This window comes from Nelumbo nucifera, chromosome 5 (genome assembly GCF_055504915.1).
Source record: "Nelumbo nucifera cultivar China Antique chromosome 5, China Antique-T2T, whole genome shotgun sequence".
Lineage (NCBI taxonomy): Eukaryota > Viridiplantae > Streptophyta > Magnoliopsida > Proteales > Nelumbonaceae > Nelumbo > Nelumbo nucifera.
This window is the reverse complement of record NC_142653.1, coordinates 42,813,126-42,832,443: the sequence shown is the minus strand read 5'-3', so window position 1 is coordinate 42,832,443 and position 19,318 is coordinate 42,813,126. Positions and strand designations below refer to the sequence as shown.

Below are 19,318 nucleotides of genomic sequence, written 5' to 3'. Positions count from 1 at the left end.
GCCTTCATTTTGAAAGGGTAGACGTAGAAATAGAAATACTACAAAAGTAGGGTGATATGCTCTGGGTGGAGCTGCTTTTTATGCTGATAAAGAGATGGAGACACTTGAGAAGAAAGGTAGAAATACTACAATAAGTATTAAGCATGGCATTTTGTCTGTACAGTAAAAATATATCATTCACTAATTTGCTCTTTTGGGGGGGAATGGTCATTAATTGCTGATATTGGCTAAACCTGCTAGGAACAGGTTTTATAACATGGACTGGTAATAATCAATCGGAAACAACTTCGACAGCTACCCATAGGGCGAGCTCTTCACGTCTCACCTGGAGGATTTCCCCGGCCATGGCATCTTCAACGTTCTGTAAGGTTCAGCGAAAGACGGCAAGCTCCGAATTCAGCACAAAATCGCTTAGGAACTTTGCCATGGACATTGTGAATGAGGATGTCCTCAGTAGGTTGGTTCCTCTGCTAAGAAAAGCCAGTGAGCAGAAGCTTGTCGTTGGCATGCAAGATATCAGCGTTTTGCATTCGATCACGTTTGTAAATTAGCCTTTAACGTTGATTCAGCTTGTCAGCGGCGACAACACTGCCTGCATCAGTTTTTAGTTTTGATCCATTGGCGCCATGGATGTGGTTATCGTTCATTCCTAGATGTCATTTGTACTGATGGCTTATTAACACTAGTTATTAAATTGACATGTTTTGAAAGTTCTCACACTGAATTGTGGCATTTTTAAAGTTTGGCTACCAAAATAACATTAGGCCCCAAGTACAAAATATTAATTGGGAATTTTTTCTTTATTTTATGTATTCAAGAGTTTATTTATGAAAACAAAACAGATATCTTGTTTCATATTTCCACTAGTTATAATAAAATTGGGGAATCTGACATACAACTAACCAATGAAAATTCGTTAAAATTCATAGCTCACGTTTGAAAGCTTTGACCAATCAAAACCATCTTGTATTTTAGTGAATTTTCATTGGTTAGTGTATGGAGAGAGAGAAGCAAGATGTATAAACTCAATCGTCGAAAATGTTGAGTATTTTTTTGTGCTTTACAAGAGTTATGATAGAGTTTGTTTTTCTTCTCCTTAACTCCATGTACAGATGTACTCCCCAAATTTGCAACTCATGGTGGTCCTAAGGTTGAGTGCTATCTGTTCAATTAAACAACATTGTTTGTAGAAACGCTGTATATGTTTTCCTTTATTTTATGTTTAATTTAAGATTAGTTCGTTGAAAACTGAAAAGTATAGCCATGAGCCCATGATGATGAAGAAACAATCAAATAGAAAAACTGGATATATAACCTCACTACTTTTGTCATTGCTCCAACTCCCAAGCTTAAAGATGTTTATAATGGGTTTGGAATACCCATTTATTTTCTATAAGCTGCATGACCATGACCGAATTGCTCTACTCATTTGAGGCCAGTTCAATCCGATCCAGTTCGACAGTTCGACCATGGCCCAAACCTTTACCCATTCTGACACCGTTTTTATACTCAGAAGTCGGAATGAACCAGTAGAGGGTTTGGTCTAACTAATCCAGGACTCACTATCTTTAGCCGGTCCGATTCTCTTGGCCCATCAACTTTCCATTACATCACTTGGGAACTCAGGATTAAGTGGGCTTATCATAGAGCTTGAAAGGAGATCAAATCAGCCCCCACAACGTTTCACAGTACATCCCTGCTCTGTATTAGAAACATCTCCTATAATAATATCATAAATGATGATGTCATTATCGAGAAATATTCTCAATACACGGGCGGCGGGATTGCTGTGGCACATTGTGGGAGGCAATCATGTTGGGATTGATTTGAACTCCCAAGGCAATCGGATCGGCTGCCCATAGAGCATGCCCCACAGCCCATTCCCTCCATGCAATGGAAACATCTCCCATGCTTGTCAAGGGGAGGTACTCCCAATACATGGATGGGATTGGCTGTGGACCATGCTCTGTGGGCAGTAAATCCCGTCCCCCTCCCAAGCCACTCAATGGGAGTCATCCTAAGTGTGGCTCTCACAAGACCCTGTTCACACCGTTCCTGCAAGGCCACAACCTGTTTATAGTCGTGCATTTAGAATATCTCCATATTTGTATGACTTTTTATGAGAGATATTTCTGATACGAGTTCGAATCTATTCCTTAAAGAGCATGCCTCACACCAATCTTAGAGCCAAGTATCGGACGTATTGTATCAGTATCGTTAGTGTCCGATATGGAATACGCTACGATTAGAAATGTATCTTGTTAGTCGTGCGTATTGGGCTGATACGGGTGTGTATCGGTCTGTATCGTACTGTATCGGTTGATACACATCGATACGGACCGATATAATATATATATATATATATATATATATATATATTAATTTACATTACATAAATCATATTTATTATTTAGAAAATAAAAACATTGTTTATAAAATATTTAAGAATATAATCTTAACTTGAATCTATCAAATCTACTAATTTACATTTATACCAAAAAAATATTTTTAATTAGAAAATTATAGGAATAAAAATATAATAATAGAATAATCATTTTAAAAATTAAAAATTATGAATTTGTATATGATATGTATCTTAGAAAATTTAATAGATTTGATATATTTTAAGTTAAGATTATACATTTTATAAATTATTAATGGATATTTTAATTTATATAGATAATTCAATATTCGGTTGACCTCTTTGTTAATATAAAGTAAAAATAGTAAAATAAAAAATAATTGATATAATAATTAAAATATAATAGGAAGTATATTTTACATTTTAGATTCTTGATTGATATGTTATCAATAAAATTATATGATATTTATGCATCATATTATATTAATTATAATATATTTTTTATATATTATTAAAATATACATTTTTACGTATTTATATATTATTTATGGTTATTTAACTTAAAATTTAATATTATTAATATATTATAAAATTTTTATATATTTCCCTAATATATTCATATAATCCGAATCCGTATCCATATACTACTTTAATCCTTACTTACGACATGTTACATCAACATCGAGGACATCACGAGTATTTATTTTCATTATTTATGGGGGAGATGTTTCCAATACAAACGTGGGATGTGGAGGTCGGTGTGAGGGTGAGGCGCGTTTGGTGAGGCCTAAAATCCAACGACCATGACAATAATTAACGATCGGTCTTCAGTCCTACCAATCCAGATTAAACGAGGTCATACGCCGTTGTTTCACTAAATTCTACCACCTTCTACATCAAAAACCGTTAGAGCTTCGCCCCTGGTTTGTGAAAAAATCAATCGCTTTTCTCTGATTTTTGCCTCCCTCTCAGAGCATCTCTATGGATTTTAGAGCCATTTGTCTGTTTCTCTCAGGAGTTCTTCTTTTATATCAGAAAGAGAAAGAAAGATCGAGATTGCCCTTGCGAAACTTGGTTGGAGACAATGACCACCCATGATTTTTCTGGTAATATACTCGACTCCGTCGGCGACTCTGTTCTCCTAATTCTTCAGCAACTTGGGCGAAAGGAGATCGTCAATCTCTTGTCTGATGGATTCTGCAAACAATGCAAAGATTTGTTGCACCACCGCATTCAGAATCTCTCTCAAAATGGTAACTAATTTTTTACTCTCTTTGATTTCCTTCGTATGTTATTTGATGAGATGTTTCTCTCTCTTTTTTCTGTAATCTTCGATTCTGTTGGTGAATTACAGATTTAGTTTCACGGGTTTTCTTCTTTTTTTTTTTACTTTTTAATTTTAACAATAGCTTCAGTCGTGCATGGTTGCGAATAGACTCATTGGGACCCTCTATGTGTGCCAAAAAGCTTCTAGTATTTTACTGTTTTTAATCAAATCCGAATATGCTCCGGGGATTGCACTGCTTCGTTAACAGTAAAGTTGTTGTTGCTATGTGCTAATGAGTCTGTCGTCCATCTTAATCCCTTCTTTTTGATTGTTTTCTAGCTTATTGAAATAATTCGGTTGTGACAATTTATGTCTAGTGACTCTGGGCCCGTGTCCTGATTTCTGAAAGATTCGTTTGGTTCTGTGTTCATATTTAAACGAGCACTTGATTAAGTTCAAGGAACTTTGATGCAACCCTTTTGAAATTTGTAGGAAGAGTAGATGAGATCTCCTTGCCCGACTGTGGCGATTCTGAGAGTTCGATAGCATTTGGTCGTGAGGATTCATCAAACTTGTACTTTCCGGATATCAACTCTGTATCTCCAATTCAGGTGTCTCACTCTAACCATCATGAAAGCTCAGACCCAAGTGAGGAATCTCCCTCTTCTGCGAGGTGCCATGCGCATGTCACTGATTTCTCGCCTGTGCAGGAAAGCAGCCACAGACAACAATATTCATTTGATCACCCGGGTTGCGAAGTAACATGGGATGATGAAGAATCAGGTGAAGCCTTGGTCATGGTTGACAATGCAGTGGAAGGTGATGAGGTGATACAGAAGGGTCCTAGTTTATCGAGGGAGCAGAGAGAACGGATAAGGCTGTCACAAGTTGGCAGAAAGAAGGAGTTTGTTTATATTGAGAAGATTCGTGGAAAATCTGTAAATATACTTCAAGGGCTTGAGCTTCACACTCGAGTTTTTAGTGCTGTGGAGCAGAAGAAGATTGTTGATTATGTCTACAGCCTACAGGACATAGGACGGAAGGGGCAACTTAAAGGTACAGATATATAATGCTCTCTGATTCTTTCTCTTTTGCTCTGAGTTCCAATTTAAAATGAACCAACCCATCCATTTTATTTGAAATTTCAATATTTTCATTGGCTCTTCTACATGAAATCAAGCAACAAATTTCGACTCATTCTGTTTTTACTTCTTATTGGAAAACTTACAGCACGTACATACTCAGAACCAAGAAAATGGATGCGAGGTAAAGGTCGTGTCACAATTCAATTCGGATGTTGTTACAATTATGCGGTGGTAGGTTCAGGCTCATCAATTCTAGTCGCAGATCTTACATGTTTTTGCTTAGATTTCTGTACTACTGTTAAGTCTTGTTATTCTCTTTTTCTTTAGATTACTCTGAAGCATCTCCTTACTGTAAATCTCCTTTAATCAGGATAAAAATGAGAACCCACCAGGTATACTACGAGATGAAGAGGTTGATCCCATTCCTCCCATGTTCAAGACAATCATCAAGAGGCTAGTTAGGTGGCATGTCCTGCCCCCAACATGTGTGCCCAATAGCTGCATCGTAAACATCTATGATGAAGGAGACTGCATTCCTCCTCATATTGATCACCATGATTTTCTGCGTCCCTTCTGTGTAATCTCATTCTTGAGTGAGTGCAATATCTTATTTGGTTCAAGCTTGAAGGTTGAGGGCCCAGGAGAATTCTCTGGTCCTGTTTCAATACCTCTGCCTGTTGGGTATGTTATAATCCTGCTTCTCCCTGAATTCGGTATCCTTGCATTTCAGTTGTTGATGCACCTGATAGGAGTTGGAGAACAGAAAATTTAGTTCGATGGCTTTACATATTCTTTGCAGGTCTGTATTCATCATGAATGGGAATGGAGCAGACATTGCTAAACACTGTGTTCCTGCTGTCCCCACAAAAAGGTAGCTTTCTTTTTTTCTGTTTTACAACAAAAGAGAGTTCAGACTTTTCTTTCATGCAACCTCTATATGGCATAATCCTCTTATATCTTACTACTTGTTCTCTGCAGAATTTCCATCACTTTTAGGAAGATGGATGATAGCAAAGTACCAGACAACTACTTCCCAGACCCAGAGTTGGAAGACCTCCAGCCTCTTGTATATGCACCTCTCACAAACTCATCTGTTCAGCAAGATCAACATTCCCATCAAGAACAACATAATATACAGCTCCCTGAGTATATATCCAGGGTTATAAATGAGACAAACTGCAGCCCCTTTCACTCGGGAAAGGAGGCATTCCCCCCATTTGGCAGTTTGGGCTTGAAGAATAGACCCGGAGCAATTAAGAACAGATCATAGCGATGAGATTCTGATTTTCCTTTTTCTACAGCTTCACATCTCCTTTGTTCTTCATGGATGATCGTTAATGATGAACATTTTCCATTCTACATTCATATATGTGAACCGAGTGGTTTCTATAAAAGACCAATGTCATTATAATTTAATGCCTGAAGATCCACTCTGTGACTGAAATAGTTAACGAGATTGAGTTGGTAACCAGAATCCAAAGGAACAGAACAGATTCATAGTCCTAAACACGTTTCATATCAACTGATCTGAATGGCTTTGCTCACCAAACCTGTTAATGGCCAACAGATTCAGATTCCTACCCATTACCACCTCTATCTTAGATGGCTTATTCCCTCCAAATTTCTGAATAATTTTAATTCTATATAGTGTTCTTAGTTCATAAGTAGAAATTAAAATTTCAATTATGTAAAAATATTGTAAGATCATGGCTGTGATTTAGTGTTTATAATTGCAAAACTTATAATAACCGAGTAAAACTTATTATCAAATAGATGGATTATGTTGAAGGGAGAAGAAAATAATAACCGGGTAAAATAACCCATTTTAATTAACCTTAATTTATCAATGTAGCTGTGACACCGTATCAATGGGAGAGTCCAATTGGCCCATATGGCCCCACTGTAAGCTCAAAAGAAAAGTCCCCTGTGCAGGCTAGACGTTGGCCACTATGTACAGGAGATGGTCTCAGTATGCGGTTGTGAGGAATAAATCTGGACTCTCTCCAACTTTCTCCTTAGGCCACATCAGCAAGGTTTTGTCCCAAGTTTGGATCTCTTGGCAACAAATTGCGTTCCAATACCTTTTCAACATAATTCGATAGCGCATATCTCATACATGACAGGTTCCAGTTTTGTTTTATGGTGGATTCCAGGGAAAAGTGTGATATCGAATCATGTTGAAAGGGTGTTGAAATGTATTTTGTTACCTTCCCATTTCCCCTTCCATGAAAGAAAATCACGATTTGTTTTTTAAGAGACTTTTCCTTTTTCAATTAACTCTTCCCCCTCTCTTGCCCATAGATTTCTCTTCATTAGATTTGGATAAATGTGTTTCCTTTAGAGTACAAATACAAATATGTACAATAGAAATACATATAAAATAATGCAAAATACAAGGTTTTGCACTATATATTTGTATTTGTATTCCATCCAAACTGAGCCTAAGGCTGCTCCACTTGGTAGCAAGGCCAATTTTATTCGCATTAGTGCGAATGTATGAAAGTGCAAATGAAAAGAATGCAAATTCTGGTCTAATTTTGTTTCAGGTTTTTCTTTATTCTGCTTCAAATCTTATTTTACTTCATTTGTACTGCAATTAAACAAAAATAAGATAAATTTTGAAACAAAATTAAATCAGACTTTACATCCAAATCATTTGCACTACCATAATTTTACACCAGTGCAATTTTATTTGCATTGCAACCAAATGCAACCTAAAGCACAAATTTCTCATTCTCCATTCTTGGATGATGGAGAACGTTTGCTTCCATACTGAACAGTGGAAGAAGATGATGCCCATGACATCTTCACCCACGAAGCCTTCGCCTACATTAGACTTTCCTAAGAGAGTTTATATAGCTGAGGTAGCATGGTTCAATTGCTCCTCCAAGAACTGAGATTGGTTTTACATACTTTCAATTATTAACCTTCTGTACTGCAACCACAATCCTGCGATAAGGAAGAGGATTGTAATGAAATCCCAATTAAAAAACGAAGTGTGACTACAACTTGTTCCAGGCTTCTTCCATCTTAAAGGAGGCTGCAGGAGCTGACAAAGAGGAGATTGGGTAGGTGATTATATTCACTCCTAAGTAAGCATAACTACTGCTCTTCCTTTGGAACCCACTTGCCTATTTCGCAAGAATTTTAACTTCATCTTTCGTCTCAGCATATTTATATTTTCTCCGGTTTGATTCTTTTTTGTTCTCTGTTATTTTTTCATTTTGGTTCTATGTATAAATTATAAAGACGATGTTTGAAGTTTGAAGGTGCTCACGAGATTCCCATGGATGGTCATGGGCCATTCAATGGAGTTCAAATCAGCCCCCCACAATGTCCTATGGCACATCCCTGCCGTGTATTAAGAACATCTCCCGATGATAACATCATCATTCCTGGTATTATCTTCGGGAAATGTTTTAAATACACGACAAGAATGTACTGTGACACGTTGTTGGGGGCCAATTCGGTCTCCATTCGCATGTATATACTTTTTGTTATCCTGGGCACCCCACCAAAAATCGCTTTCCCATTGAACTGATCTCTTTGCAACATTTAGAAGAACATAGTCTTATAGACTTAAGGTAATTGGGAATTGTTGAAACTATGCTCTTCAACGTGACTGTTCTTCCTGCATGAGAGGTATCTACCTTTTCACCCCAAAAGGCGGTTTTTAATTTTATCTATCAATAATTCACATTCAGCCTTGAGGCCTTGGGATTCTTGTAGATAGCAGCCAAGGTATTTTTCATGTGGTGGCATCAAATGTACATTTAATAAACCTAGGATACGTTGTAAGTATTGTTACTGAATAGGATGAAAGACTTTTCAAAGTTAACCATCTGTCCGGACCATAAGACAAATTTGTGAGAATATACAATGATTAAGAAATTTCACAAGTATCACCATAGCCAAAAAGGAGAGTATCATTGGTGAACAAATGATTCATTTTAAAGCTATCATTCCTGAAACGGATCCCATAGAGATCATGAGCATCTAACTTACTATGAAGCTTATGTGATATAACATCTATGGCCAAAATAAAGAGATATGGGATAATGGGCATCCTTGCCTTGGTCCTCTATGTGGAATAAAAGAGGTTGAAGTATGACAATTAACTAGAATAGAGGACACTAGAGACATACAGCAGACAACAAGATCGCAAAGTTGGTCCGAAAAACCTCTAAGTTGGAGTACTTTAATAAAAAAACCCCATTCTAATCTATCATAGGCCTTAGAAAGGTCTGTCAAATTGCAATCGTTGTTGCAAATTCCACTCATTTCCCTTTCATATTATATGACACTTTGATGTATTTCCCATCAGAATTAGTAAAGTTAAATCACTTAATTATAATATATATATATATATAAGTATCCCTTTTTAAATTAACTTACCGAAGACTTCTTCCTTTTTTGGTGATGATCACTAATGGGATAACTGAAGTATTTCCTAGTGAGAAGCAATAGAGGTATTTTTGGGTCGATTGGGTTTTAAGAGGAAATGGGCAAGAAAAAGAAAATAGAGAAAGTTTATTGGGGTATTTTGATAATTTAACGCTTTCTTCCATCTGACTTAACAATTGAGGGGGTATTTGTTGCAACATAAAAGTTTAGGGGGTCTTTATTACAAATTAAAGTATAAGGGGTCTTTGTCACTGACCCCATAGGAGCTCTTTGTAATTTACACTTTTTCACTACGAACTTCAGATTTATTTAGGAATGTAAAAATGTCTAATATAGTTTGGGCCAAGTGGCCAACACGCACCCAATCATCAAATGAATTATAACGAAGTTTCCACATAGCTAGAGTGTGGGCCTATTTGATGAGTCCCCAATTTTTAGGTGATTATATTTTTGGAGGATGACATGGCATCCAACATGTCTCCAAAAAAAGGATGATTCCAAGAAAAAATAATCACCTTTTGGTACCAAACAAATTGCTTACATGGCATAAATGATACCAAACAACAATTTTTGGTAATTTAAAAAAATCACCAATTCTAGAAATCATGACTTCTGGATAATTAAGGAGGAATCATCATCGATACCAAACATCACCCAAATGGCTCCACCTCCACAGAGGGATCATCTTCTCGTCATTCATATTGACTATTGCAGCTAGATAGTTCCCTTTGATAATAATTCTATCCTCCGCAAACTAAGAAACAAGTTCCACCGTCTAAAGCAAGTTGTGTAGTTCTGAGCCTTCTGGATTTGCTCAACCATAGTCGTTGATCTTGCTCTGAGAAAGTTTTCTTAAGGCTATGTTTGATTTGAGGGAAAAAGTAGGGAAAGGTAGGGAAACCTATACAAGTTTTGTAAAGGTTTCCCTTCCTTTCCCTACTTTTTCCTTCAAACCAAACACAGCCTAAGTATCAAGTATCAACCTAAACACAGGTTGTAGCCCCTGTCCATCTTTGCATGCCCCATCGAAATAGATCGTGATCGAAGATAAGGGGGGTTATGATCTCATTAACAGGTAACTGTGCCACAAGTTTCATCCAACTAGTCATCTTATCCACCAGAGACTTAATTCGGTGAATGATAGCTCAAGGTGATGCATTTGCACCATTGAAAAGGGCATTATTACAAGTAGACCAAATCGACCACAAGTAGATACACTATATCTATAATAGATTGAAACCATCTTCATTCATCTAAAATGTTACACGTTCGGATTAGTTCATGGATCTAGTCCAAGATTGAACACTTTCAGATCTTCAGCCTAGAAGTACTCCAAAAAAAATAGTTCTTGAAATTGAGTAGAGCCAAAAGAGGTGCTCCATTGATTCTTCTTGGATCTTACACCATGGGTCTTTCCATATGTGAATCTTCCTTCCATTGCCTACTCGTAAACAGCAACCCACTCTCAGGATCCCCTTAACCTTGCACAAACCTTTCCAGAACATCGAGCCATGAGACTTCACAGTCAAGTTTAGAAAGTCATCCTTTACACAATATCTATTAATTGAACTTGGCTTAAAATAAATCCCAAAAATATTTTGAAGATGTAAAGATTTGAATCACCACCTTGTTGGGCCTAGTGGGCATGAAGGGCCCTTGTCGACCAGAGGTGAAAACAGTTGTAAAAAGCTTGTAGAGATGCTGGAGTGAACATCAAGATGGTCATTGGAGACAATATTTTCACTGCAAGAGATATTGCCATCAAATGTGGGATACTTGAACCTGATGAAGAAGCGAACAAAGAAGACAAGCTCACCTTTATGGCATTTATTTTCTGCATTATTAAGCCATCAGGGCCCATACTAGGTGGGTTGTGGCTAAGTGCCCCAATTTTCATTTCTTGGTATTATTGTCAGACATTATGACTAAGTACATTTGCTGTAGGTTGTGGCTTAACATTTCCCTACCGTCTTTTGTTATGTTCTAGCTTTGTGTCTTTCCTCTTAAGGGTATCTTGTTCTGCTATATGTTATCTTTTAGCTTGCATTTGGCTTGTAGATGGGACAAATTCTCTTTTATCTTTGCTTCATTTAATGCGATCAACATTTATATTTCAGACAATTGAAGCTCTCTCATCTGTTCCAACTCCTGAACTAGCATTAAGATTATTGGTTGGACCCTATGTCTTGCTTATTTATATTGGTTCTATCCTTGGTATCCAAGCGGCCAATGACTGCGATCTTGAACCTGCTGCATATGAATTCTTCACTCAAGCTGGGAACTATGCCCTTTCCCTAGAAATTGACCCTTGAATCTTTATTTCTTCTATTAGATGCATCCAGTTTTGTTCACATGTTATTTCCCTTTTCTTTCCTAGGATTCTAAAGCACAGGTGACTGCAATACACCTAATAATAGGGACCCTTCAGAGAATGAATATACTTGGTGTAGAGAACAGGGATACTTTAACACATAAGGCCACTGGGGTAAAAATTTGAGCATTCATCTGTTTCCCGAGGTTTGTTATCATATTAACAAAATCCAATGATATTACTGCATGGGCAGTATTCAGTAAAGCTTTTGAAGAAGCCTGATCAGTGCAGAGCGGTTTATGCATGCTCACATCTCTTCTGGGTTGATGATCTGGCCAAACCAATTTTGAGCTGAAAAGCTTGTGCAGGCTGCATGTTTGATATGCTTTTGTTGGACGAAACAGCTTTAGATGGTACTATATCTGCATGCATGATGGGATACTGACCAAGCCTTCTTTTGTTTATTCTTTTTATTTTTGTGCAAAATGACAGTTCCCAAGCTCAAACCTGTGTCCTCGAGCTTGTAAGCCTGAGGTTTTACCATTACTCAAAACAATTGCATAAAGTGGTTGATGTTTTAATTCTCTCTCTTTAATCGTTTTTTCCCTATCCCAGAGTCATACTTTGCTTAAAGCGTGCTTTAAGAATTGCGAATGCTGCTAAACAGATGGCTATGGCTAATGTGACACGGGGTAGCAATGGACCTGTCACACTTCTTGTTATTCTTTTAATATATTTTGCTTGTTCTGTTATAATGGACTTGGTAATAATCCTGCTCTTATCTTATTTCAGGTACCTCTACTTCTTTAAAAAGGCCAATCCGCAAATTTCTAGTGCAGCAATCCAGGACCGGGTTAAGTTAATAAAAACCGAGATGCAAAGTGATACAGCAACACCAGATCCATCTACAAATGCTTTCTTTTCCAACAGCCTGCGCTGCATCCAGTTTCAGAAACAAAAAGGTGGTACAGTGGGCGAAAAATCTGAGTCCATCAAGGTGTAATGCACAGAAAAAGAATACGTACGACCCAGATGTAAAAGTGAGAGAAAACAAGGTCAAAATCATTGTGAAGAAAACATTTCTTGGACAAACCAAGAATTTATCAAATTGAAATTAAGATGAATTTGTGATTCAAATATTTTGAACAATGAATGGGTTTTTTAATTTTATTTATAATTGATTTTTTATTTTTTATTTCATTTCAATTTAAGTGAATATAGAGAAAATAGGTTATTTGAAGCAAATTAGAAAAAATTAAAAAAAAAAAGTTAATATGAAAAAAAATATGGCTTTAGCAGCAGTTGTGATTGCCGCTAAAGATGTTCTTGACTATGGCTAAAAATACGCACCAGACTTATAGCGGCAGTCAGTTTATTATTAGCGGTAGTCGCAAATTTGTACCGGTAGCCTTAAAAACTGCCGCTATAACTTTTAGCGATAGTTCTTTTAATGGTTGTTTGCCGGCTGCCGGTAACGTCTCTAGTGGCAGTTTTAGGAACCTTTAGCGGCAGTTTGGACTACCGCTAAAAGTCATTTTTCTTGTAGTGATTCTCATTTATATTTAAATCCTCAAAATACCATTTTCTTGTTTATTTAAATGATTAATGCTTTGGTTAATTTTCTAAATATAATATTGAAGCCCTCTCAGCTGCTTTAATAGATCCTTGTAAATTTCTAGATGGATTCAATATTTAGATGAAATGGTAGAGGTTCTTCATAGCTTAGGTAACCAATTGGACTTCACGGTGCCAACAAAATCTTTACAACCAATTGGACTTCCTAGGTGCAATAAGATGTTTACAATAGTTGGACTTCACATGGGTGCTAACAAGAATTTCCCGGACAGACTCAACCAATACAATGTTCAATCACAAAACACTCAAATGCAAATATAATACATATATAAACAATGAAATCATATTATAAAACCTCTACAAAGGTAGGTATACAAATATAGTACAAACTATTCAAATGTAAGAAAAAGCACAAACACTAATGGGGCATTGAACCGTAAGAGATTAAGGCCATGTTTGGTTCACTGCTCTGGGCCTCATTCTCTAAATTCTTGCTCATTCTAGGCAAGAATGAAAAACATTCAAGTGTTTGGTTACAAAATTCTTACCAAGGGCCACATTCTTTTTAGAATGAAAAATTAGTTCCATATAGCACAAAAATTGAGTAGCCTACAGCATAAAAAATAATCATGCTCCATCTTGCTCATTTCATTCTTTGAGGAAATTCTGCCTACAAAACTGTTGCCATAGATGTTTACTTTTGCAAAAGCACTTTTACAAAAGTACTTTTATGAAAACACTTTTATGAAAGTATTTTTACATGAAACCACTTTTACAAAAGTAATTTATGGAAGTACTTTCACAAAAGCGCTTTTACAAAAGTACTTCTATAAAAGCATTTTTATGAAAGCACTTTTATAAAAGTACTTTACTAAAGCACTTTTAAGAAAGCACTTTAATAAAATCACTCTTACGAAAACACTTACAAAAGCACTTTTATGAAAGTACTTTTATAAAAACACTTATGGAAGCACTTTTATAAAAGTACTTTTATAAAAGCACTTTACTAAAGTACTTTTACAAAAGAACTTTTATGAAAGTACTTTTATAAAAGCACTTTACTAAAGTACTTTTACAAAAGAACTTTTATAAAAGTGCTTTTATAAAAGCACTTTTACAAAAGCATGTTTACAAAAGTACTTTTATGAAAGCACTTTTACGAAAACACTTTTAGTGAAGTACTTTTAGGAAAGCACTTTTATAAAAGGACTTCTACGAAAGCACTTCTACGAAAGTACTGCTACAAAAGCACTTTTATGGAAGTACTTTTACGAAAGCTCTTTTATGAAAGCACTTTTACGGAAGTACTTTTACAAAAGCACCTTTAAGAAAGTACTTTTACAAAACATCTATGCCAACTAGTAAACATTAATTGTTGGAGACCTAGGCTGGCAGTTTGTGAATACCGGGACAATTTTCTTTTTTTTTTTAAAGAATGAAAATGAGCAATATGACACTTGTTAGTCTGAAAAGAATTCATTTTTAGGAAAAAAGTGTTTGGTTCATAGCAATATTTTCTCATTCTACCTACTTTTATCCATTCTTGTCCATTTTAGAATTTCATCTTGGGTAAGAATGAGAAAGAATGAGAATTGAACCAAACATGGCCTTAAATGACTCTTAGAGATAATCAATGAAGCATAACTAGCTCTTACAAGTTTTCTCTAAGGATGATTTTCTTAGCTCATAATTTATTTACTTAAGAATGCTCTCTTTTTATTGCCCTCTATGAACTTTTTACTCTTCATCACAATCTACTTCCTTAAGATTTTCATCTCAAACACATGTACTTAGCATGAATCATGCTTAAAGGGAATATGGTTATTATAGATCCATTTAGAAGACATTAATCCATTCTTACCAAAAGAAGAAAGAGCCATTGAGCCTTCAAATGGTCAAAAAACTTATTGTATTTCATAAAGTGGTTAACTAGTTTGAACTAATAGTTGAATGTTTCAACCTTTTTAGGAGTTAGTTGTCGACTAATAGCTTTGGGTAACTACCACTCACAAGAAAGAATATTTTCTCTCTGGTAGTCAACTACTACCTCTTGGTAGTTGACTGCTACAACCTTTCTAGGAGTTATAGTCGACTAATGGCTTTAGGTAGTCGACTACTACTCACAAGAGTGAATCAGGAAGCCAACTACTAATCACAAGAGATAATCTTTTCTCTTCAATAATTGACTACTTGGTTTACTTAAGTTCTTGGTTGTCATGGATAGTTGCATATCCCTTCTTCATTAGTTGACTACTAGCCAAGTGTGACACACTAAGCTCAACTGTCATGGGTAGTTGATTACTAGCTAGGTATGACACACTAGGCTCAGTTATCATAGGTAGTTGACTACTACATGAATAGTCAACTACTTAGTAACACTAGTCTCAACTATCGTAGATACTGCATTGCGGGCACTTTAGTTGTGACACCTAAAGTCTAGAAATCATTAGGCCTCTACTGTTAGAAATTTCAATTAGCTTAGATAAAGCTTGGGGAAAGCCTAACCACCTAAAACTAATTTTACCATTGGTCTCTAAGGTCATAGTAATTTAGAGGTTAGTCATAGCTAAGCTCAATATTGTGTATATTGCAAATGATTACATCAAGTCCTAATTAAATAAAACAAATGGAAACCACTAGAGCTTGATATCTTCTTCTTCTTCTTGTTATCATTATAGCATTTATTTCTTTTCTTTTTATGACTTGGAGAGTGTTCAATCCATCATTTCGCTTTAGTTGCTCATTTATGCCTCAAGTTATCATTTGTTTCATCATGTTATTTGAGTTCAAGTAATGATTCATTTTCTGCAACTACACACTTATTTTTCCACATTGTTAGTACTCTCAATGAGTTTGCTATCATCAAAACATATAGGGTCAACAATTAGTTATGATAGATAGGAATTTAAGGTTTCATTTGGTTTTCTTGGTTTATTGGAGAAAAGAGTGGATCATTTCTATGTTTTAAGATGGAGAGAGATATTCATTTTCAAGTTTGAGTGGATTGTTTTTGTTGGATTTTTGAATTATGATGAACTCCGAACTAAAATTGTTGTTGCAGTTTTGTGTAATGAACTTGAGTTTCTAAGGGTCTTAGTGGATTAATATAAAGGAGGTGCATTTTTATCCATATATTTTGAGTTTTTTCTAGTAATTTTCTCCATGTATCTAAAAGAAACATATTTAAATAAACATGTTTTCCTATGTCAATGAAATGATTCTTATTATTTTACCTGGTTGCATTTAGAGAACATGGAGATATTTTTGTGTCAATTAAGGTTTAAGAGAAAATGGGCAAGGAAAAGAAATAAGAAAAGTTTAGGTGGGTATTTTGGAAATTTAATGTAGTTTATCATCTGAGTTAATGGGTAGGGGGCATTTCTCGCAAAGTGAAAGTTTAGGGATGTAATTGTCTCTAATCCCATAGTACAAGAGGGTTTTTTTTTTTTTGTAATTTACACTAAAAAGTGTTACTTGACATATAGTACTATATACTTAACAAAAAAAAAAAAAAGAATCTATTAAACCCGATAACATATATGGCTATCTAAAATGTGATTCTTAATGTTGTTAAATGTTTTTTAAAGAATAGTTTTTTTTTTTTTAATTTAACTAATCTTGACAGGGCAGGTTTTGGTTCCAAGGTTCCAAAAACCTGTAACCAACCCCTACAGCTACAGGGTAGGTTTTAAGTTATGCATTCGAACCAAACTTAATCAACCCATGCTCACCCTAATTGTTTGGAAATTGACTTAAAGTACCCCAAGTTTTATGACAATTGACTAAATCCTCTTACTGTTAACATTTATTAACGCAAAGATGAAAAAAACTATTTTACTCATTATTCTTCTTTAAATTTTCAAAATAAAACATTTCCAGAAATTAATAAAATACAGTTTAAACATTCACTTATATTTATTAGTATTAAACATCAACGGAATAGGAGGAGTTGGGGAGGGAGGCCACCATGTCATCGTCATTCATCCATTGATTCCCCATATATATATATATATATATATACAAACTTTCAAGTTTGCAAGGGTTCAAATTTTAAACCCAGAAAAACAAACTCTCCGATTTCAGATATGCAAGAGTCCAAAGTGATGATTAAGGCTCCATTTGGAAGGAATATAAATACAAATATGCAGAGTACTATAGAAAATAATACAAAATACAAGGTTTTGTACTCTACATATTTGTATTTATACTCCTTCCAAACTGAGCCTAAGCGATTTCAATCACTGAAACTGCTCTTCGTTAAAATTTATCATCTATCTCTTGTTCCTGAATCTCCAGTTCTACCACTACAAACTGCTTCAATGAGAGGTCACCAAAAGCTTGGGACATTGCCAACACCCCTCCAACTCTCCATGTTCTTGCTCACATAACAACCCCTCCAGTACTTTCAATTCTCTTCTGCTCATCAATTCAATTTGGTTTATGATCTTTAGATAGAGGTATATCTTTTCCTTCTTTTGATGCAACTGCTCGTGAATCTCCAACATATAAATGGCTGCCAACCAAAACTGATGCTGAGATTGTATAACTATCATCCTTGCAAATATTGCTTTGAGCTTCCAAGAAGTCTATATCAGTCTTTTGATATGTTTCACTTATAGTCAATTTGGTATTAGTTATTAATTGTAGATGCCTCGTGAGATTCTCAAAAAGGCGTTCCTTCAAAAACTCAACAGCATGAGAACCACCATGACGATCAAATATCCCAAGCAAACAATTTGTTTTCCCACCAATCTTTGACATTTTAACATCATACAAGTCCTCCATTCTAGCTCTCTTCCCCCTAAAACTTGAATAGCCACAACTCAACTCCTTGTCTCTGTTTCTTCTTCAATTTTGGGTCTCAGTATCAACCCTTCATATGGGTACCACGTCTCAGAAATCTGAACCACTCTTCTAGTAGTTAACACATAATACAAATCCTAATTATAACCAACTTTCAACGACTCAACCTTCTTAGAGGGAAAAAAAAAACTTAGCGAAGTTATTGTTAATATATAAACTCTAATCCTAGAGGCTAAAGATTTTTATGGATCTGAATCAAATCAGTATGTGAGAAGTGATAAAAGGGTAACTGGATAAGGAGGTTGAGCATATTACAAGTCATAGCATTTGATTAGCAGTTGGCATTTAAATCTTTGCCATGAACTTGAAGGGCCTGTCTGATAAGCATTTTCATCCACGCTAGCAGCTAACTGCTACTGTATGTTTAAGTTTTTATTAGAGAATATTGCTGTGAAAATTAAAACGCTAGCTTTTGTTCTGATTTAATTACATTTTGAATATGGCTAGCTCCATGGAAAAGTATCTCGGTGATGGTGGGCTTGAAACAGCTGGTGGGTACACTGGATTTGTGGGGTCTCTAATGCTGGCAGATGATTCAAATGATGGATTTGGAAGTGGGAAGATGAAGTGTTTTGGGATCCGGATGTTTGGAGACTTGTGGAAGAAGAAGGGGCAGAAAGCGGTCATACCCATGCCTCTCTACTGTTTGACAACGGCACCGGCATTTCACAGCTTTGCGTTTCATGGTGGGTACACCATCTGATGTGCATCATGCTTATACAAGGATGTTAAGTTTTTAATTTGAAGAATAATAAAGGGCAAATTGACTATAAAAGGATAATATTGGATTTTAAAAAAAATTATATATCAGGTGGTATCACATGTGCATGGATTATGATGGAATCATCCCTTAAATAAGCTGAAACATCAAAAAGTTGTTTCCTCCAACAGCTCTTGGAGTTGTTGTAGTTCAAATAATGTGACGTTTAATCAGCTTATTACATGGCAAGTTACAGACATGATTCAAGGGGATGGGAGTCAATCCTCACAAAATTTGCACTCACACCGTTGCACCACACTTATATAGCAGTGCATTTGGAACATCTACTTACATTTTTCATACATGGGAACATGTTCCCGGGCTATAAGTGTTGTGAGGATGGTGTGAGTATAAATTATGTGAGTGCTGAATCTGGATTTATGATTCAAATATAATTTTTCCTATAATGCTTAATAGCATTCATCCATACCAAACGTGTATTAGGATGAAACGAACACGCTATGCATGGGGTGGTGTGGCGTGTTTATTTCATCCTCGATTTTAACTTAAACTTCCCATGTTCTCATATTTTGCATAATTTTATGTGGACAATGAATTCTTTAGTCATCCAATATGTACTAGGGGTAAGCATGGGTCGTTTCAATTGGGTTTCATGGCAAAATTTGGAATCTACCCTATAGAGTTTGGTTCTATGTTTTTGGGACTGGAATCTATCCTGTGATGGTTGGTT

General features: G+C 35.7%; 1 protein-coding gene and 1 pseudogene across 5 annotated transcripts; one reads left to right on the top strand and one right to left on the bottom strand.

Annotated features, from left to right (window-relative positions):
* Positions 1-3,154: 3,154 nt before the first annotated feature.
* On the top strand, positions 3,155-6,138 carry LOC104587039 (RNA demethylase ALKBH9B-like). 5 transcript variants are annotated; one of them, XM_088887295.1, is made up of 8 exons: positions 3,156-3,285; positions 3,378-3,615; positions 4,122-4,240; positions 4,340-4,685; positions 4,860-4,945; positions 5,085-5,395; positions 5,514-5,585; positions 5,693-6,138. In XM_088887295.1, the coding sequence occupies exons 2-8, from the start codon at positions 3,447-3,449 to the stop codon at positions 5,982-5,984; spliced, it is 1,395 nt and encodes a 464-aa protein (XP_088743421.1). In that variant the 5' UTR covers positions 3,156-3,285; positions 3,378-3,446; the 3' UTR covers positions 5,985-6,138. The 5 variants fall into 5 exon arrangements, 4 of the variants coding, with proteins under 4 accessions (XP_010242776.1, XP_088743421.1, XP_010242777.1 ...); XM_010244474.3 differs by having other exon boundaries at positions 3,155-3,285; positions 4,122-4,685; XM_010244475.3 differs by lacking the exon at positions 3,156-3,285 and having other exon boundaries at positions 3,320-3,615.
* Positions 6,139-17,261: 11,123 nt separating this feature from the next.
* LOC104587040 (putative protein phosphatase 2C 52) lies at positions 17,262-18,320 on the bottom strand (annotated as a pseudogene).
* Positions 18,321-19,318: the final 998 nt, after the last annotated feature.

Coding starts and splice junctions, on each gene's coding strand:
- LOC104587039 (XM_010244474.3), top strand. CDS start 3,447: ATGACCACCCATGATTTTTCTGGTAATATACTCGACTCCGTCGGCGAC. Junction 3,616..4,121: donor TCAGAATCTCTCTCAAAATG/GTAACTAATTTT, acceptor TGAAATTTGTAG/GAAGAGTAGATGAGATCTCC. Junction 5,586..5,692: donor CCTGCTGTCCCCACAAAAAG/GTAGCTTTCTTT, acceptor TGTTCTCTGCAG/AATTTCCATCACTTTTAGGA.